The 18,679-nt window shown below is 39.5% G+C and overlaps 1 protein-coding gene across 8 annotated transcripts in view; it reads left to right on the top strand.

Moving 5' to 3' along the window:
* Window positions 1-2,706: 2,706 nt before the first annotated feature.
* Window positions 2,707-18,679, top strand: part of CD44 (CD44 molecule (IN blood group)) — a 61,438-nt gene continuing 45,465 nt past the window's right edge. For 6 of the 8 annotated variants that reach the window (XM_063333532.1, XM_063333531.1, XM_063333530.1 and 3 more), the window contains exon 1: window positions 2,707-2,894. In XM_063333532.1, the coding sequence (XP_063189602.1) occupies window positions 2,828-2,894 (67 nt within the window). In that variant the 5' untranslated portion in view covers window positions 2,707-2,827. The remainder of the gene's footprint in view (window positions 2,895-18,679) is intronic. The other 2 variants (XM_063333536.1, XM_063333539.1) reach the window with 2 other exon arrangements.

Raw genomic sequence — 18,679 nt, 5'->3', positions numbered from 1 at the left:
CTGTTCTTATGCCTTCCCATCAGCACTCAGAGACCAAGAAAAGTGTGCAGTACAGGATTTTCTACGCTGAAGCCTTTACAACCGTTTCCACTACAAAACCTGGTTCCAGGGTTGATCGTGGAAATTAGACTTGGTCCAAAATGCAGGAAATGAGATTGTAGTCTAGGGACATAGGAGGAAATCTTATTAAAAATACCATATCTTATTGAGATCACAGTTAAATGTGTATAAAATCCTCCCACCGCCCCTGACACTGACTTACAGCCAGTCTCACAGACCAGCTGTGGTCTGCGCAAAATGTGTGCTGCTGTGACCAGAATTACCTAACGAGATTTGTGCTTTTTATATTCACCAAGACTATGTTCTTCAACTTCCCATAATAATCTTCAAAATTACACCAAAATATGTGCAGAGAAGGATTTTTTTAATTAAAAAAATAAAAATCTTTCTGCTGATAATCAGAAAAAAATGTTTTTCAAATTAGGAGCTTCCTTTTTGGAACTTTATGTATTTTTACAATAGAAATGCCAGCTATTTTGAGAGAAACAAAATTCCATTCTTACCACCTTTCAATTGTTCCCATTTGATAGTGAAATTCTGGCCTTTGACTTCAGCTAGGCCGGAATTTCAACCTCTGTGGGGATTCCTGCAAAAGCATCTCACACAGAAGTACTGAGAAGTTTAAGATGCATATCAAATAATATTCAGTATTGAGAAAAGAACCTGTTCACAATCTGAGTCAGAAGGCTAGAATTAGAAACTTCAGACCGTGAAGAGACTAGGAATTTCCACCCCTGGTATAAGAAGACTTTTACAACTGCAACGCTTGCCCATATCCCTGGAATAGACGTTATTCTCCATTTACCTGTGCCAAAGAAAACTTATTTTCATTTTTTCTTTCCATATAATTGTGAATATAGGATGTTAACAGAGAAGTATTTTATATTTATCAAAAAATAAGACTCAAAGTTACATAAATTTCAATCAAATATTCCATTCTTTTGTTTCATCCATAGGTGTGAATTTTAAAAGTCATTTAGCAATTGAAGATATGCTTAGTAAACTTATGCATTAACTGTGCACATTTTAAGTCCTACTAAACATCATTCATATATTTCAATGCCAAAATATGCATAGCTATAAATGTACAGGAATTCACAGAACTATTTCTTTTCTACTACTATACACAGTGAGGTGTTTAGGAGATTGTTTTTTCCTTGCTTTTAAAGCCATTTGCTTCAAAAGAAAAAGTAGCGTATTCACTCATTGAAACATATTTTATCTGTAACTTCAAAGTTGCTAGGTTCTTAATAAAAAGATTCCCCTCTGGTTTAAGGAAAGTTTTTTCACGTTGTTCCTAGATATTCTAGACCTGTAGGAAAAGCCTGTTGGAACCTGTTGCTAAAAATTTGGCTGATTGAGGGAAAGGATAGCTAGCTGTCTCTAAGTCAAATGTCAAAGAAAAGGCAAAGTCCTGAAAACCTCTTTGTGTAATGTTCTTGTGGCTGTGGCTGGAAAGACCTGCCTGTATTCTTCCATTGTTTGTCTTAACAGAGATTAAAAATTAATGAGAAAATTCTTTCAAGTGGGAGGATTGACAAAATGGTAATCTGATATAGAACTATTCATTTCAAATTTGCCAAGCGAAACTGAAATCGGAGCATTACTGGATGTCAGTCATTGCCACATGTTGGCTGTTAAAGGTGAGATGTACTGGCTTTGCTGATCCCTGATCAACCCCGCGTTCCACTGCGCACAAACCACTGCTGCAATTCTGCAGCTCTGAAGAGAGGCCAGTGCATGGAAACACCACAAGAAATTGCTAAGGCACACAACAGGCTTGCCTTTCGCTTATCTACAGAGGCTTTGAGGTTTTCACCAGAAATTTCACGTGGCATCTGGATTCACACAAAACCCCACACTGCAATGAACATACGTACCTTAGGAACTGAGACCTTGTCTGAACGTCAGACTGTTACACGTTCTCATCCTGTTTCTCTGCTTTGCAAATCAGAAGTAGGAAGAACGATTCCTTCTGTACCTCACACCATCAATACAATCAAATATCAGCCTTAGTCCTCAGGATCACTGCTGGCACTGGCATTAGTTACCATTTTTGTTGGAGCAGCCTGCGCAGAGAAGCCAAGGGTAGAGTGGGCTGTGGGAGACAGAGCTGCTTCAGCTTACCTTCTGCCTGAGGTTATCTTCCAGGGATGAACAGAAACATTTTAGAAAGGTTCATTGCAGAGTGGGCATTTTGCTCGTTTTAAATTGAACTGCAAAAAGACAAAACAGTCAAATGGGACAAAATAAGCAAAATATTTCAGGGAAACATTCATGCAGTTGTAGACGATTTGCTGGGGTTCAGAAACTCCAGTGCTTTATGTTCACCTGGTTTGTGATAAGGAGGAGACTTTAAATTCGGGAGGGGAAGCTTATAACAAACAGCGCCTTTCTGAGCTAATCATGAAGATTACACAAATTTTCCTGCAGGCACGGCAAGTATAACTTTCGATGCTACTTGTGTAAGAAGAGGAGGTTTAGTGCCTCTTTAAAACTCGAGTGTGGCTGCTTAGTCAGTGCTAGCTCCCCCCCCCTCCTGCCACTGCTGGCTAACTTTCTTGCAATATGGGTGTGACTTTGAATGAGCTCCCCCTCCCAGTTATGTCATTGCTTCAGTTCCTTTGAATCAGAATAAAAAGTGCAGCAAACTTCAGACTCATTGACTACGGGCTTAACAAGCATCGGGGCTTTTTTTTTTTTCTTTTTTTTTCTTTCTGCAGCTTGAAAGGATTTCTGTTTTTTGCAAAACAGTTCCGGTAAAACAATGACCAGCTTGTCCTTATGGGCGACTATTGGATTATGTTTGCTGAAGCTTTGTCTAGCAGAAACGCGTAAGTTTTATTTATGAATGAAAACACTTATGGTTGCTGATAAGTTTGTTTCAGACAGCAGGAGTTCGTCAGCTAGATGGCTAACAGCTTTATTGCGTCTATATAAAGTTTTATTATTTGTAAGAGTTATCAGAAATACCTTAGAACTGTAACCTCAGCTGTGCTGGTTTGTATGATCATGGAAAGCTGTGTATTGCTTGTAAAGGGCAATTCCAGATCCATAAAAAGTGAACTGTAGATCATAAAAGTTAAGTTTAAACCAAGAACAGGAGTACATTAGGGAATTTATAATAGCTCTGGTAAAGCTTGGTTTGGCGATGTGACTGCTGTTACGTACATGCTTTGCTCTCCCGGCTCTGTTTCAGACATTAGAGAAAAGAGGAGGGATGGGAGGATGGACACCCCCAGCAGCATGCAACTGCATTCTTGAGTTTACATGGGCTGAACTAACAGCTCACAGATAGTGCATTTGGACACAGCCTCACTGAACAGAAGCAAAACTGCAGTGATCTGTGCCTGAAATTTGGAGAGCTTTTATGCCAGGCATGCTTGTTTCTGACTTCCTAAGGTTTCTTTTGGGTTGACTGATGAGGCTTTGGAACAAAGGGGGTTAGAAGTGACCACAAAGTTGTTTACCATTAACTTTCTGTACCTTGGTTATCTGTTTCAAATATTCTTTTTTTAAACAAAATGTTAATACAGAGAAAAAAAAATAAAAATTGCATGTCCAAAATGACAAAATGGTTTTGAAATTTCACATAGTGCAGGCTCAACCGCGTTTGAGGGAAATGGCCACGCTTTTAACAGACTCTCACTGTGACAGAAACTGCCTCAAGGTGTTTTGTGGTTAGGGATAACAAATATGCTTCTACATTATTTTTCTACTCATCAGTGCCAAAAGTCTAACAAAATACATTTTTTTTCATGGCCAATGTCACCCAAAGGCTGTGTGTGTGTGTGTGTTCATAGTAAATATATATCTCTCTATATATCATTTGTTCTAGCAGCAGAGGATACTTCTGTAATGGTCGCAGCACTGCTGGGCTATGAATGGGTGTGTTGGAGTGAATATTTCCCAGTGCATCTGTGATAGGTGACGCACCCTCATTGCTTTTCTTTTTAAAATTGTTGTACCAGAACACTCTTGCTAAGATCAGATATATGGATAAAGCCCTTAGAGAAAGGGCAGAGATTCCGTAGGCAAATAAAGTATGCCAGAGATGTGTTTAAAACCTTGGCTTGGTCCAAGTCTGTGTGCTGTGTAAGTATTATAATCATTTGGTTACCATGCACCCAACTGATTTCTCCTTTTATGAGCTTCCAGGAGTGTCCTAAAGAAGCAGGATCTGCACTGACTCTAGGAGTAATGCGTTTTTACAGTGAGACATAGCAGAAAACCCTATCATCTAGTCTTCAGCATAGTTACATTACTTCAGCAAGTATGCCAGACTTCCCATATGCCCCACAGGGAAGTTTTCTTAATGGCTTAGCAAGGTATTAGGCTATAGCTACAACATATTTTAGCTGGTATGTGGTACATTCCAGCATGACTTTGTAGTCAGTAATGACATCAAAAAAGCAGTTAATGGTGGTTTTATTTTCTTTTGTAAACCTGTGACTTTGCTGCGTATCATAGAGTAGGTGCCATTGCTGTTGGGAAACACCTTGCTTGAAGACAAAATTCAGATCTGCTCCTAAATTGGAATTTTGATACTTTTAGTACAGAATTTGGCAAAATTAGAAAAGACCTGGCGTTACTGTTAATATGATTACTAAAGCACAGATGAGATATAGAGAGCAGCTGAAAAACTTATTCATCCTGAGTTCTGTGCCACTGTGATCATACTGTCACTGGCATGTGAGTGAGGTATATTATGGAATTGATGCGACTTTTGTTGTCTAAGGAGTCTGGATCCGGGAGTATATAGATGCCGACATCTCGGTTAATGGTGATTCTGGGGGAGATTTTCCCCTGTGAGCATAATGTATATGTAAAAATATTTCTCTCAAAGTTCTCCTGGATTAACACAAAGCAAATCCTAGAATTTTGACCCCCAAACTGGAAGGAGCTGGAATAGAAGTAGTAGTAAAGATGAAATGAAGGGAGGGAGAATGAGTCCACTAGTGGGAGGAAGGAGCTTAGCTATCAGCACTGGAGAGGTTGCCAGACTGTCAGTACAAGGCTCTGAGACAGGGCTACTACAGCTATCAGTCAGTCACAAAGGAAGGGACCTGCCTGCCTCAGCTTATATATCCATCATGTAAATTTGTAAATAAAACAGTATGAAGAAGCTCTTTGTGCTAGTTTGTTTTCACTTAGTCCTTACAGTGTGTATCTTGGCTATTTCCCCAAAGCTGCAAAATAACTGGACTTTAATAAAGTTCACTTGAACTTCCATCATCATTTAATGTAAAGGTTATATACCTGCTCTTGAAATACTCTCACGCACAGAGCCAACAAACCATGGCAGAGGATTGTCTTGCAGTTTTTGGAGAAATGTTTGTTGGTTCTTTAGTTACTGGTGTTCACCACAATGCAGAACCATTACCTTGAAAACAGGAAGTCAGTGAAAGGCTTAATGAGGAAAGATAACATCATACAATTGAGGAAGAACTTTTTAAACTGAATGCTTTTAAAACCACTGGTAGCTCTAGCCAAAGTTAAATGAAATGTTCCTCCATACCTGGTGTGTCTTTATTTCCAGAACAGTTCCCATGACATTCATAGGCCAGGGCTTGAAGACACTATTAATATTTCATTTATTCATCTAGCACCTTAAACATGCATGAGGTTCTGCTGTAGCAAGAATGTGCCAGCAGGAAGAGATGTCCTGAGATGCTGATAGACAGGTATAAACAGCTCATTACTGCTAAAATAATTGTAGAAAGGATGGGTTCTCAATAGTTTAATGAAGGGGTAAAAGAAGTTATTTCATTGAAGGTCAACTGACATTTCAAATGAGAGAACTTATGGAAGAGAGCAGGAAAATATAGCGAGGAAAAATGTAGATCTCAAAGGGATGTTTGGTTGTACGGTAAGGAGCACGGTAGGTTGCAGGAAGCAACTAAAACCAGTTATGAAATCTAATAGCATGAAGTCTTAAAGAATTTAAGTTAGAGAAGAAATTGGAAATGTATCCAAGCAAGAACCTAGTGTAAACCCTTGCAGACGTTTCCACTAATTTGGATAGCAACTGTCAGGACAGGGGGAAATAAATGAGAAATAAAAAAAGATAGCAACAGCAGCGATCAAGTTAATGTATAATAGGAGTGGAACCTATAGAAATGTGAAAAATGAGGAAAACTAAAAACTGTGTTGCTGATATGGTGGAGGGAAAAGCTCTGGTGAGCTCTGTGGGACATGGTTTAATTAAAAAGCAAAGGGCAAGCGATGTAAGATGGCAATGTTCTTGCCCGAGAAGAGATGGTATTCAGAGGGAGTGGCTAGACAGTGGTAGTAATTAGATTTGAAAATAGGTTGATAAGAGACGTTGTTTTTAAGGACACATTAGATAAGGACAGACTAGATAAACCTCTTTAAAGGACAATTTGGGTATTGGTGATTGTGCTACTGGCTAAGTAGATGGAGTAAAAGACCTCTGGTAACTGTTTCTTCTTTGATAAAAGGATAATGTTAGTTATGAATGTAGTTGACTGGTAGTGAAATACATTGTAGAGAAGCAGAGAAAAAATGATATAGAGCTTCTTATATATGGAGAGGATAAGTCAGCCCAAGAACTTAAAAGTTTTTTGGAATTTCAGAGGTCCTGTAAGAAGCCTTCTCCATTTGCTTTCTGGTCTTCTTGCCTCGCATTTCTGTTCCTGCATTAATGGATAAGTGTTTGAAAATACAGTCAAGATAGAAGATGATAATTCTCAACTTCATATGACGTGTCCCGTTATTTACAAAACATTATTTTTTTTAGAAGAGGACCCTATGGTGGAGAGTGAGGGAAGGTGCTCTACCAAACTCTCCTCTAAAATTGCTTTTTCCGGGACCAAGGCTAAATATACAGTTACCTGTCAACTCTAAGTTCATAGAGAAAGTAATCATGAAAAAACATGACCCACCACATTAATTGTGCCTACTTTGAAAACAATACAACATTCTACTGGAACAATTCACAGTGTTCAAAACATGAGATATTTTAACATCAGCTGGTACCTGAGAACATGCTTTTTCAAATTTCATTTTTCAACACTAAATTGCATTCTTAGACTAGAGAAGCTCTGTCATGGTTTAACCCCCACCAGGCAGCCGCAAGTTCAGAGTTCAACTCCCCCACCCACAAGTTCAAACTTTCAATTGAAGGCCAGCAAAGTGAGGGGATCAGGACAGACGTTAGGTTTGTCACCAGCACATCTCTGATAACATACATCATGGTTGCTACCAAGTAAATCCCACATCCACAGTCTGGTTTGTTCTTTGGCTTTACCTGTAAGGGTTTCTTTGTGATATATCTGGTGGTTTGGACTGTTCTCCATGGGTTATTGACGACTGTAGGCATGAAGCCAGTTTAGCATAGCTGCTAGTCATTTTCCAGACTAGACCAGAAGTTTATCAGCAGTTGTCTCTCACTCGCAGGGAGGTAATAATTATTTCAAAGCCATCACACACTGTAATTATCAGTGACCATTATGGCTGCTGCTTATACTGGTGGCAGAGAGGATTGTGTCAGTCCTGAATGTTTATCAGTTTCCTCCCCACCAAATCACAGGCCTCCATACAGTGGCACCAGCAGTAATATCAGTAGCAGCTGGCTGTGATTTTCCTCTCTTTCTGTGGCTGCCAGAGCTGACCCCACCCAAGGGACGACAGAGCAGCTCGTCATATGAATGAGTCTGCAGGCAGTACCGCGAAATGGCAACTGAGAGAAAGAGGGGTTTTCCTTGGAGAATCTTTTCAGTCAGATCAAAAGTTCAGCTAATCGCAATTTAAAGTTCAAACCTCCGTGACTGTTTTCCTGCCCAACAAAACCTGCAGTAATTTTTGGAGTCTGTGCTTACAGTTAAGAACATAATTGAACTCTTTTGTATGCACTGGCTTTGGGACTTTCCAGTTCCTCTACATGACAACACTGGCAGCATTATATAATGCAGAGCAATCGTATTTCAGTACAATAACCTTCAACCCTCACATTGTGAAACAGGAAAAAAAAAAAAGAAGACAAGACATAAAGGAGTTGAGGAATAACCTACAATTTTAGCAATTACTAACATGGAAGCTCGAGCATGCCAATTCAAAGTAAAAATCACAGAGAAGACCTGAATTTTACTTACATTTTCAGTTTGAAAAATACATTGTTTCACTTTTTTCTGTGCTTCTGTTTATGACTGAGATAGGGTCAATAGCTGGAAGTTCTAAGAGATTGTGTTGTGTCTTTGCAAAAAAAAAAAAAAAAGTCAGACATGCAGCAGCTGTGGTAAAACTTCCATCTCCTTTTTTGTTAAAGATACCATTCCAAAAGCAATGCGAGATGGTTATAAAAGAGGTTGCCAGCGTACAGGCTGACAGCTGCCTAGCAAAACAACATTAGTCAGCCGCCATCAACTACACAGTTAATGTCTGTTTTACTAAATACCTGCTTTTGTAAATAAGAAGCTGCCCTTGACAAAATGTATAATAGCAAAAAAATCTTCTGTGACATAGCTTTTGTTGAATATATGTGTCTGACAGTGGCAGCATGTTAGCAATGCCCACAGCAAAACAGGTTCTCAGAAGTGTATTTCCCTAGGGTTTTTTTTTATTGTTATTTTTGTTAATGCATAGGTGTCTGTAGAGAAACAGGGTGTGGTATGTGTGGGTAGATGTAATGAATAGTTTCTTGCAGCATTCTCATACAGAAATGAGAGGTTAACTGGAACTCGGCATATGGTCTATGGCCACCCAGGACTCTGTGAGCAGATATGCGTGAGCTCTGTCCGGGCAGCAAGCAAGCTGCCATCCAAATCAGGGTCTAAAAGTCAAGCACCAGCCGTAAGTTGGCAGCCTCTCTGAAAGGAAAATATCTTGCCGCCAGTGAGGCTTATCAGCAAGCGTATCACGCTTGCCAGAGCAGCATGGCTGCAGCCATTTTCAGAGAGCAGGTAGAGCCCCACGTGCTCGCTCAAAACAGACTAGGCAAGCTGGCAGCTGCTTTTTCTACAGCATGTAAATGCAATAGTTCAACGGTGCTGGAGGGGTGATTGTGATGGTAGTGATTAGTTGTTTACCTATGCTTTGCCATCAGCTGATGCCCATCTTGTAGATAAGATGGAGTATCCCTGTTGCGGATGAGGACACCGAGGCAGTGATACAGTACATCGCTGCTAGGGGTAGCCAGGTCTTCCCAACTCCGTCACAGTGCTCGGAGTGAAGCTGTGCTTCTGCACAAGGAATATGGAATAGTTAACTGGGCAGGTTCAAGGGAAAGTAGTACTTGCCAATTATAAAGAAACATGATTCATTAATAACGAAGACACTGAGAGTGAGGCCTGAACTCAAAGTTTTACATTCACTCACTGCACTATTCTTCCTCCTCCTGCTTGAGTAGGTGTCCTCCATTAATTTACATGTCCTTTCCCTTTTCCACCACTCAGGCATGTATGTGCAGAAAAAACGCCTCTTTTGCTAATGAGTCTCATATTTATAAATGTAGGAGTTTATTTTCTGTTCCTATATGTCGCTTATGTATAAATTCAACATATGGGAACACAGAACATGGAAGTGAAATAATATATGTTCTGTTCAAATTAATTTCTCCAGTAGCAGTGCTATAAAAATCAGATAAAACTTTTCTTTGTCGGTCTGACAATTTTATCCTGTTTTCTTCTGTGCATGCTATCTATACACACACTGAAGACTGGCAGCTACTTTCAGTTCAGTAGGGCTTGGTTCCTGTTAGGCAACAGAAAGTATACTTTTCTTAAAAAGTTCTTAATCAAGACTTATCATTTTATGATTAGTGATGTTTGAAGCTGTTTGGCAAATGATAACTGACTTAAATCTTTTGTCATACTGACAAACTTCTTAGATTCAAGAACTTTAAAATTGATTTAATAATTAACTGAAGAATGATGTCTTAAATTTAGTCAAGTTTCTCTCCTGTTTGAAGCAATACTTCCTAGTGATAACTATCAGCTAGCTTCTTGAGATCCTGGGGGATATTTCCACATAAAGGCTTGATACTCTGGGAAAGCTGAGTGCCGAGGGACCTAAAATGACCCAGCAAGTCAGAGGAGGAGCCAAGAACAGATCCACTGCCTCTAACCCGAAGGTGGGCCACTTTGTCACAATGCCAGAAGGCCATGTGGCGAGAATGTTACAAGTCCAGAGAAGTTTGAATGTCACTGTGCAGCAACTATGTATATCCAGGTGGTACCTAGGTAGATCTTTTAAGTGTCCACATTTTCTTTTGAACAACTTTTTCTCACACCTGTTTACTCTTTTCCCCACTAATCTGTCTCTGTCCTTCTGGGAGATCTGTCTGAAACGGTCCAATAAATCTGATAGACTCTTGGCAGCCTGCGTCTGGGATAGAAGGTTAAATCCATTTGATCCATTAAAACTTCTGCTCAATAGCTTAGTCATTCTCAGGCAAACTGAAATGTAAAGACCAAGTTCTTCTTTCAAGAGACAGGCCTCAGAGAAGACTCACATTACAAAAAAATTTTCTTATTCGTATTTTTTATGGTTTTCTTTTGATTTCAGCCTACTGTGCTGGCAAGTCTGACTTACTGTCATTATGTTCAACATCAGGCTAAAAGGGCAGGAGAATCCAGTGACATCAGAAGACTGGTATTAAAAAAATACTACTCTTATATTGCAAGAGTCACTTTGCCTTCTTGGGAGTAGCAAAAACTCTTCTGGCACACAAAATAAAAATATTTTTCTTGAAATCTCATGTTGAGCTCTAAACTCTTAAACTCCTCATTTCCAGAATACAAAATTACTTTATAGGCTACAGAGAACAGATACTTGGTGGTTCCAGTTCACCACTGAACGGGCATAGCTGAGGTTTTAGACAGGCAGCTATCCCATTCACAATTCTTGTATTAAAGCAGTAACAGGCAGATGTTGTGAGGATGTGAGACACCTTTCCGTGGTGGTCATTTATCACCGCAACAGAGAGCAAATGGATCCGGGGTTTTCTGAAGCAAGCCACAAAAGCAGGAAAGAAACTTCCCTCTAGGCAGCCGCCATGGAAAGGTGTCTCAGATGCTCACGTGTGTCTCCTGACATTTCTATTAGATCACTCCTATTCATTCTTTTTTCTTATGGCTGTATTTCCTGGCTGCTTGTTGGGGTGGGAAAAGATCACAGTAGTGTGGCACGGTCGACACACTGGAGGGAAGGGGTGCCATCCAGAGGGACCTTGACAGGCTTGAGAGGTGGGCCTGTGCAAACCTCCTGAAGTTCAGCCAGGCCAAGTGCGAGGTACTGCACCTGGGTCATGGCAATCCCAGGCACAAATACAGCTTGGATGGAGAATGGCTTGAGAGCAGCCCTGAGGAGAAGGACTTGGGGATGCTGGTGGACAAGAAACTCAACATGAGCCAGCAATGTGCTCTTGCAGCCCAGAAAGCCAACTGCATCCTGGGCTGCATCAAAAGAAGTGTGACCAGCAGGTTGAGGGAGGTGATTCTGACCCTCTACTCTGCTCTGGTGAGACCCCACCTGGAGTACTGCATCCAGCTCTGGAGTCCTCAGCACAAGAGGGTCATAGACCTGTTGGAACGGGTCCAGTGGAGGGCCATGAAGATGCTGAAAGGGCTGGAGCACCTCTCCTGTGAAGGCAGGCTGAGAGAGTTGGGGTTGTTCAGCCTGGAGAAGAGAAGGCTCTGGGAAGACCTTATAGCGGCCTTCCAGTACCTGAAGGGGGCCTACAAGAAGGATGGGGAGGGACTCTTTATCAGGAAGCGTAATGATAGGACACGGAGTAATGGCTTCAAACTGAAAGAGGGTAGATTTAGATTGGATATCAGGAAGAAATTCTTTACTGTGAGGGTGGTGAGGCACTGGAACAGGTTGCCCAGGGAAGCTGCGGATGCCTCATCCCTGGAAGTGTTCAAGGCCAGGTTGGATGAGACTTTGAGCAGCCTGGTCCAGTGGGAGGTGTCCCTGCCCGGGGCAGGGGGGTTGGAACTACATGATCTTCAATGTCCCTTCCAACCCGAACCATTCTGTGATTTTCTCAACATCTCTTTGACCTGCCAAGTCTCACACATTTTCTAGTAGTGGTATATTTTGTGTTCACACTGAACAGAGAACAGCATTTACTGACTTTTAAAACAGCGAAGCAGAGGCAATCTTAGAGCATCACGGAACGGTGAGACCAGCACAATTATTCATTTTTTTCAGAGCATCTCTAGGCATAAGTGCTAGACAGTATTTTCTGTCTCTGTGGGTTCATGTGGATTAGAGAAAAACCCGATCATCCATGCATGTTCTGTGACTTGGAGATTATTAAGACCAATGACTGAATCCAAATTTGTTTTCTGTTAACACTTTGCTGAGAGTATATTTTTATCCAGGTAGTTCATATAACAAGTAGTTTGTGTTTCTTTTTGGAGCTGGAGGTCTTTTTTCTTCTTCTTTTATTTTGCCTAACAATGCCTATTATTTATATACATGCCAGTGGGGGACAGCCCTATGGTAAATTAGTGCAGAGTACACAATATATTACATACAAAACAATGCAAGACTGGTAAAATGTTGCAACAGTGCCCTTAAAGATCAGTGAAATTTCTATCCAAAATTTTGTATTTGCAAATGAATTAATTCTTTAATTATTTCCTTTGCTGAGCAAAGGAGGAAAAGTTCAAAAAACTTTCTCTACCTGACTAGGTTACCCTTCAAAATAAAATATAGGCAATGTTTTTTTCCTCGATTGCTTCTGTGTTGTCACAATTCAATTTAAAAAATATAGCATAGCCACAGCATTGAAAGTCTTGGGCCCTGCAAGGGTTATATCCATTAATAACCTACAACAGTGTTGTGGATAACATCTACTTGATGATACACATCCACATCTTCAAAGCTCAAGGTGGGGATTAGTAACAAAATGCAGTGGTCTCTCCTCAGTATATCCTACAGCACCTTAAACGTTTGAATATTTGGACGTCAACATATGTCTAAGATGTATTCCATCCACTTATCCTCTGCTGTATTCTTCTAAGTACCGTAGAAGAACTTGAATACTTCTTGAAAGAGATTTGATGTCTTATGCTTTCTCAACGTGTGACTTCGGAAATGGGTGGTGTCTCTGATGGAATTTTTTTCTGCGTAGTGTTTCTTTTTCTTGCATTACATGGAGTTCACATAAATATTACAGCACTTGTTCTAGAGAGGCTTACTGTCTTGTCTGGTGTGTTTCATCAACACATTCAGTACAGTTGGAATCAGGCTGAATGTGTTTAAATTATCATAGAACTTAAAATTTTAAGTCTAGATCTGGTGTCATTTACCAGAGTAAATATCGTCCTAGCTCATGAGAAAGAAGTGAACTGACAAATATGCTGATAGCAGACAATAATAACTAGGGGGGTTTGTAGCCCTTTGGAAGTCAGTTATTTTATCCCCACCTCACAGGTAGGGAAACAGAGAGAAAGCAAAATACGACACCCAGCAACGCAGCTGTAACATTTTCTCCTAAATCCCAGCCTGGTATTCCATCAACAAGATTAGTGCTTCTTTCACTTGAATTTCAGAAAGCAGCTATGATTTCACATACAGGGCTATTTCAGCAGAAATATGTATTATTGTTATTCATAAGAAAAAAGCACTTGTGCAAACATTCTTCTACTGGTACAGAAGTGAACAAGAGTACAGAGGACCGGAGCATTCTCTGGAAAGCTGTTATCTTAAAACCAGGAAACTCTCTTCAGTTACTAACTGTTTGGTAATCCATCATTGAGCATGGCTATGCAATCCTTACTTCAGATAGACAATCCATGTGAGAAAATACGCTTTATGAGTAAGAGCTAAGTATTTTCCCAGTTTTTGAAACACCTTTACAACCCATTGGTTGCATACCTACACTGAATTTATCAACAGTCTCAGTCAAGTACTTTATCTGACTTTATTACTCATAGTGCTCAGGTTATGCCACTTTATCAACACCAGTCACAATCATATTACTGTTGACTCACAGCAATTGCAAGGCAACGTATTAACACCTTTTTTCCACCCCTAACATGATACAAATATATCCACAATAATAGTCATAGCAACATCTTCAAGTCCTAATGTAAGTCTGCCTTTTGCTTTTTAACTTACTGGTTTGGTATCTTGAATTAATGGCTATATTGGGAGATACCCCAGTATCTCCCATCCTTCCAGAGCAAATAGCTTCAAGAGTCAGCTGAAATAGCACTGTATCAGGAATCAATATAGTAAGGTGTGTCTAAGACACGCTTTCAGACTGTTCAAAAAAGACAAATGGGATTTATACACAATGACTCGTAGCATATCATCCGCAAAAGTGGTTCCACGTTGTGTCAGCTACTTCTGCTAATCCTGAGAGCGATCTCTGCTTTGTTTAAAGAACTTCCTGCTTTTATTTTTTGCAAGTACGTGATGAGATCTTCTCACTTCTAACCTGAGTCCTTTACTGGCTTGCTTTCCTTTTCAGTTGTGTTAGAAGCTTACTGGTCTCAATCCATCTTTTGTACTTTACATAGCTTACAGCTAATACTTATTGCAACATGGTAATAATGGGATGCACAGGGTCAGTTTTTTGCTTTGTCTAGTGTACTTGACAGACAACTCAATGAATTTTGCTTCAAGAATATAAGTAATTTCCTGGGCGGGGTGGGGTGGGGTGGGGTATATCTTGCAGTGCTTTATTAATAATAAATTACTACCTATCTAGGATTTTCTGTTTAGTGAGATGGCTTATTCCTGCTTTGCTGTTTGAATTGACTCTTGCTTAGAGCGAATCTGACTTCATGATGCTTTCCAATGCCATGGAACTCACAGTAGCTGAATTGAGGTCTTTGCTCGTATCATTTGCTGTTCAAACATTGATTTAATTCTGGATCTTTTTATAAAATCCAGCTATAACTCATTAAAATGGAAGATTACTAGAATCAACGAGTATCACAGCAAGATCACTGGCTTCACAATGATTCTAGCATTTTTGCGACAAAATGATTCTTCGATATTTGAGGATGATTACATGCAAACAGTAGTGCATTGCCCTTACGTATCTCCACTGCCTAAATATATGTAGGATTTAATGTAGTATTTGAGTTCACAGAATATCAAGGCCATGCTGCCAATGCCTCTTTCCCACTCCTCCCTCATGCAAGTGAATCTTCACTGCCTCTCATGAATTGTTAAATTTAAATATACTTTTTTTTCTTAAAATAGGAAAAAAATATATTAAACCCAAGGCATATAATTATTCTACATTTGTGATAGCAACAGCATTGTGTACATACTAATGTTAATTGCAAACTCCAGTTATTAAACATACCTTTTTACTGAAACAAAGGCTGTAAGAATTATTAAAGAAATTTAACGGAACATCTAGCTTGGGATACACATAACCTGCATGCATCTTAGGAAAGTTTCTTGCTAGTCGGTGTTTTCAGTATAAATCTCAAGATACTTGAAACTGAAGTGTATGGATGGATAGAGTGACCGAGTCCAGAAAATGGAAATATTTTGCCACCAAAAATTCCAGTAGAAGTTGCCTGCTGGCGTAGCCATTCTGTTTACAGGCTATGGGATCCCTGCCTCTCTGCTATTAGGGAAAAAGCAGAGGGAGCAGTGGATGTGACAGTGTTTTGTTCCATCATCCGAAGCTTGCGCTGATTTAAGGTAGCATAAGACCTTTCCCATTGATTCCTGTAGATTCTATGTGAGATTTGATTAAGTAGATTGTGTTAATCATTACATGATTTTACAAAGTGATCGTTTCCAAAGGTAGCTTCCTATTTGAACCATACTAATTTCAGATCCCAAGCCAAGTCTTTCTGACAATGAAAATCTAAAGTTTGATAGGGCTTTTTTTCACTTAGTCTGTCCCAATACATCCAGACTAAAATTTCAAGGTCTTCAGCAACTGAAAATGAAACGTGCATTTCATGAGTTTTATTTTTTTCAGTAGTGTGTAGTATGCCTCCCAATGCTTTTAAGAATACCACGGTTGCCATTGCTTTATTGAAAATGTACTTATGGCTGAGTACTTCTGGGGTATTTATGGAGAGGAACACATTGAGATCAACCCACTCTCCATCTCTGAAACTGCAGTAGCTTGTACTGGATATTCAACGTTCATCTTTCATTATTGCCTGTGAACGAAGCTCTTCAGGCTTTTCTCCACGATCTGTTCTTCAGAGAACTCTTTCTTCCAAGGTTGTTTTTTTACTTTCTCTTTCATATCCAGCATTTCTGATCTCTTCAAATCACAGAGTTTGTAAGGTCTTGTGCATAACACTAACCAGACAGCACTGCTAGCAGAAGTTACTCAAAATCCCACTGTGGAAATAAAGCAGGGTTTCAGTGTAACATACAAAGCAGGTCAGCTGCCTTTTGCTAACCATTGATTCTAATAAGTAACTTTCTTGAGGTTTTGATTTGATTATCATTCATTCACTCAGTAATTTTTTAGGACTTAGAACCTTCCATATTCTAGATACCTTCAGAATGCAGATGATACTATACCTTATTCTGCTTTTTTGTGAAAATCACAAATATTCAGAAGTAGCGTTTTATCCGCATTTAAAACTGCAAAGTTACATACAAATGTTACAGCTATATTCTTAATCTGAGAAATCTGAATTTGGTATGAGTCATTAAGTCATGCATTGCACTGGAGGTTTTAGTTCTGTAGTTTGATGTCCAGTAGGCCAAATTCAATGGATTATTGGACGGTATATTTAATCAATATGCAATTAACAACTCTGATCCTTGATTTAAGTGTTTAATATTGTGCTACTTTGTACTGTTCTGTAAGGTACCTCCTTGTAAGTTTGTATGAGCAACTTCCTCAAAAACATTTGAAAAAACATGGGGAGGAGTTGTGAAAGAAAATGGGCACGAGTTTATCTTCCTTGTGGCGAAGCTGAGTTTGGAATAAGTATTGATATGTCTCCTGTTTGGGTGGTCCTCCCCTGCCATTATTTGTTCCTAGGAAGTCTGCATGGGTGACTTGTCCTTTGACATGTCTTCCCTTGTGCGGTATATTCTAAGCAGCCGCCTTCTTTTTAGTATGTCTGACAGACTAATGTTATCTTTGTTTTAACTGGCTGGCTTTCAGAGCTTTTAAAAATGTTCTTGGGGTTCCTTTCTCTGTTGTTTTCTTGTGAAGTGGCCTTGTTAAAGTCAATAGATGTTCTACTTCTTATTAAACTTTTTTTTTTCTCCTTTTCAGTTTTGGTCATTGCTTGCTTTTCTGTAATGAACTTAATCTACAAATGAGTTTAAAGTGTTGAGAATACTTACTAGAGGGTTTTCTGTATAACTCAGAGGAGCAGAGGAAATATAAAAAGCATAGTTTTTTAGTTTGGAAATTGCTTACCAAAAAAATAATAAAAAAAAATTCAATATAATGTGAAAAATAGTTTCAAATCACACCTGGTATTATTATTGAGTAGCATACTGCAAATAGTTAAAATTCAAGATCTGTCATTTAATTGGACTTGTTAATCATAGGTCTGATTTTGTATTAATTTCTTATCTAAATTACCACAGAACTAAAATCTGACTTCCTGAGACTTGTCAAAGCTTAGGTGGAGGCCAAATGTAAAAGCTGTAAGAACATAATAAAATAACAATGTAATAGTTCTTTGCTTTTACAGCATTCTTTATCAGTAAATCTAAAATTACTTTAAGGAGGTTAGTTGTAGTTGCAAACTGAGGTAGAGAGAGATGAATTGGTTTATCCAGGTTATACCGGCAGGTAAATAACAGCAGGCACCAGGCATAAGGCCCGTTGAGCTCCAGGCTGGGGATCTGTCTGCTGAGCAGCGCTGTGTCTCACTTGCTTTTACTGCAAATGACTAAACAATTTGCTTTCAGTCAAGCGACGAAAATGAGACTCCAGCTATTCTTCGCCAGCTTTGTTTCATGTATGTTTCTTCACCTGGATTGCATGGAACGGATCCCAACTGATTTGCTTCGCAATCTGTTACTCAGCCTTTGGGGTTACACTACACATTGTACAGCCTGAAGCTTTCCTAGTATCGACAATGATGATTATGTTTTCATCATCTCGAGGGGGGCATATCTGATAACTGTCTAATTCCAGGACTGTGATTTCACTGCCTGTAATTTTTCCGCTGAGGTGCCGCACAGCTGTACCATGTTCTAGTGGAGTCTGAAAACTTTCTGCGCGCTATTGGGTGGAACAAAAAGTATAATATTAATGTCAGCAGCAAGGAAGTTTATCGTAAGTGGTGACACTGTATAGGCTCACTCAGGATGTTTACTAGAGCAACAGTTGCCAAGCAGATAAAGTATGTTTGGAAGACACATTAGCAGACTTTTTTCTTCCCGCAGCAACTGCTGAGGAATGAAACATATTTCTTGTATTTACTTGCATTTTGAGTGACTCTATGAATGTTTGATTCATTAATAGTGCCACTCCCACACCCACTTTTTAAAATTAGTAACGAGGAAAGCTATCAGATTAAGAGACTGAAAATTTTTGCCCATTGGTAAATATATGCAGAGACAATGGCTTCGGTGGCCAGTAGGCAGATTTGTTAAGAAGAACAATTTAGAAGGAAATAAACAGCTTGAGCTTTGTCCCACACCCTGTTTCCAGGGTGCACTTACTGAAGTAACACAGAAATGT

Source organism: Chroicocephalus ridibundus, chromosome 4 (genome assembly GCF_963924245.1).
Source record: "Chroicocephalus ridibundus chromosome 4, bChrRid1.1, whole genome shotgun sequence".
In the NCBI taxonomy this organism is placed as follows: domain Eukaryota; kingdom Metazoa; phylum Chordata; class Aves; order Charadriiformes; family Laridae; genus Chroicocephalus; species Chroicocephalus ridibundus.
Note: the sequence above shows the minus strand (reverse complement) of the source record. Positions and strands in the feature narration are given on the sequence as shown.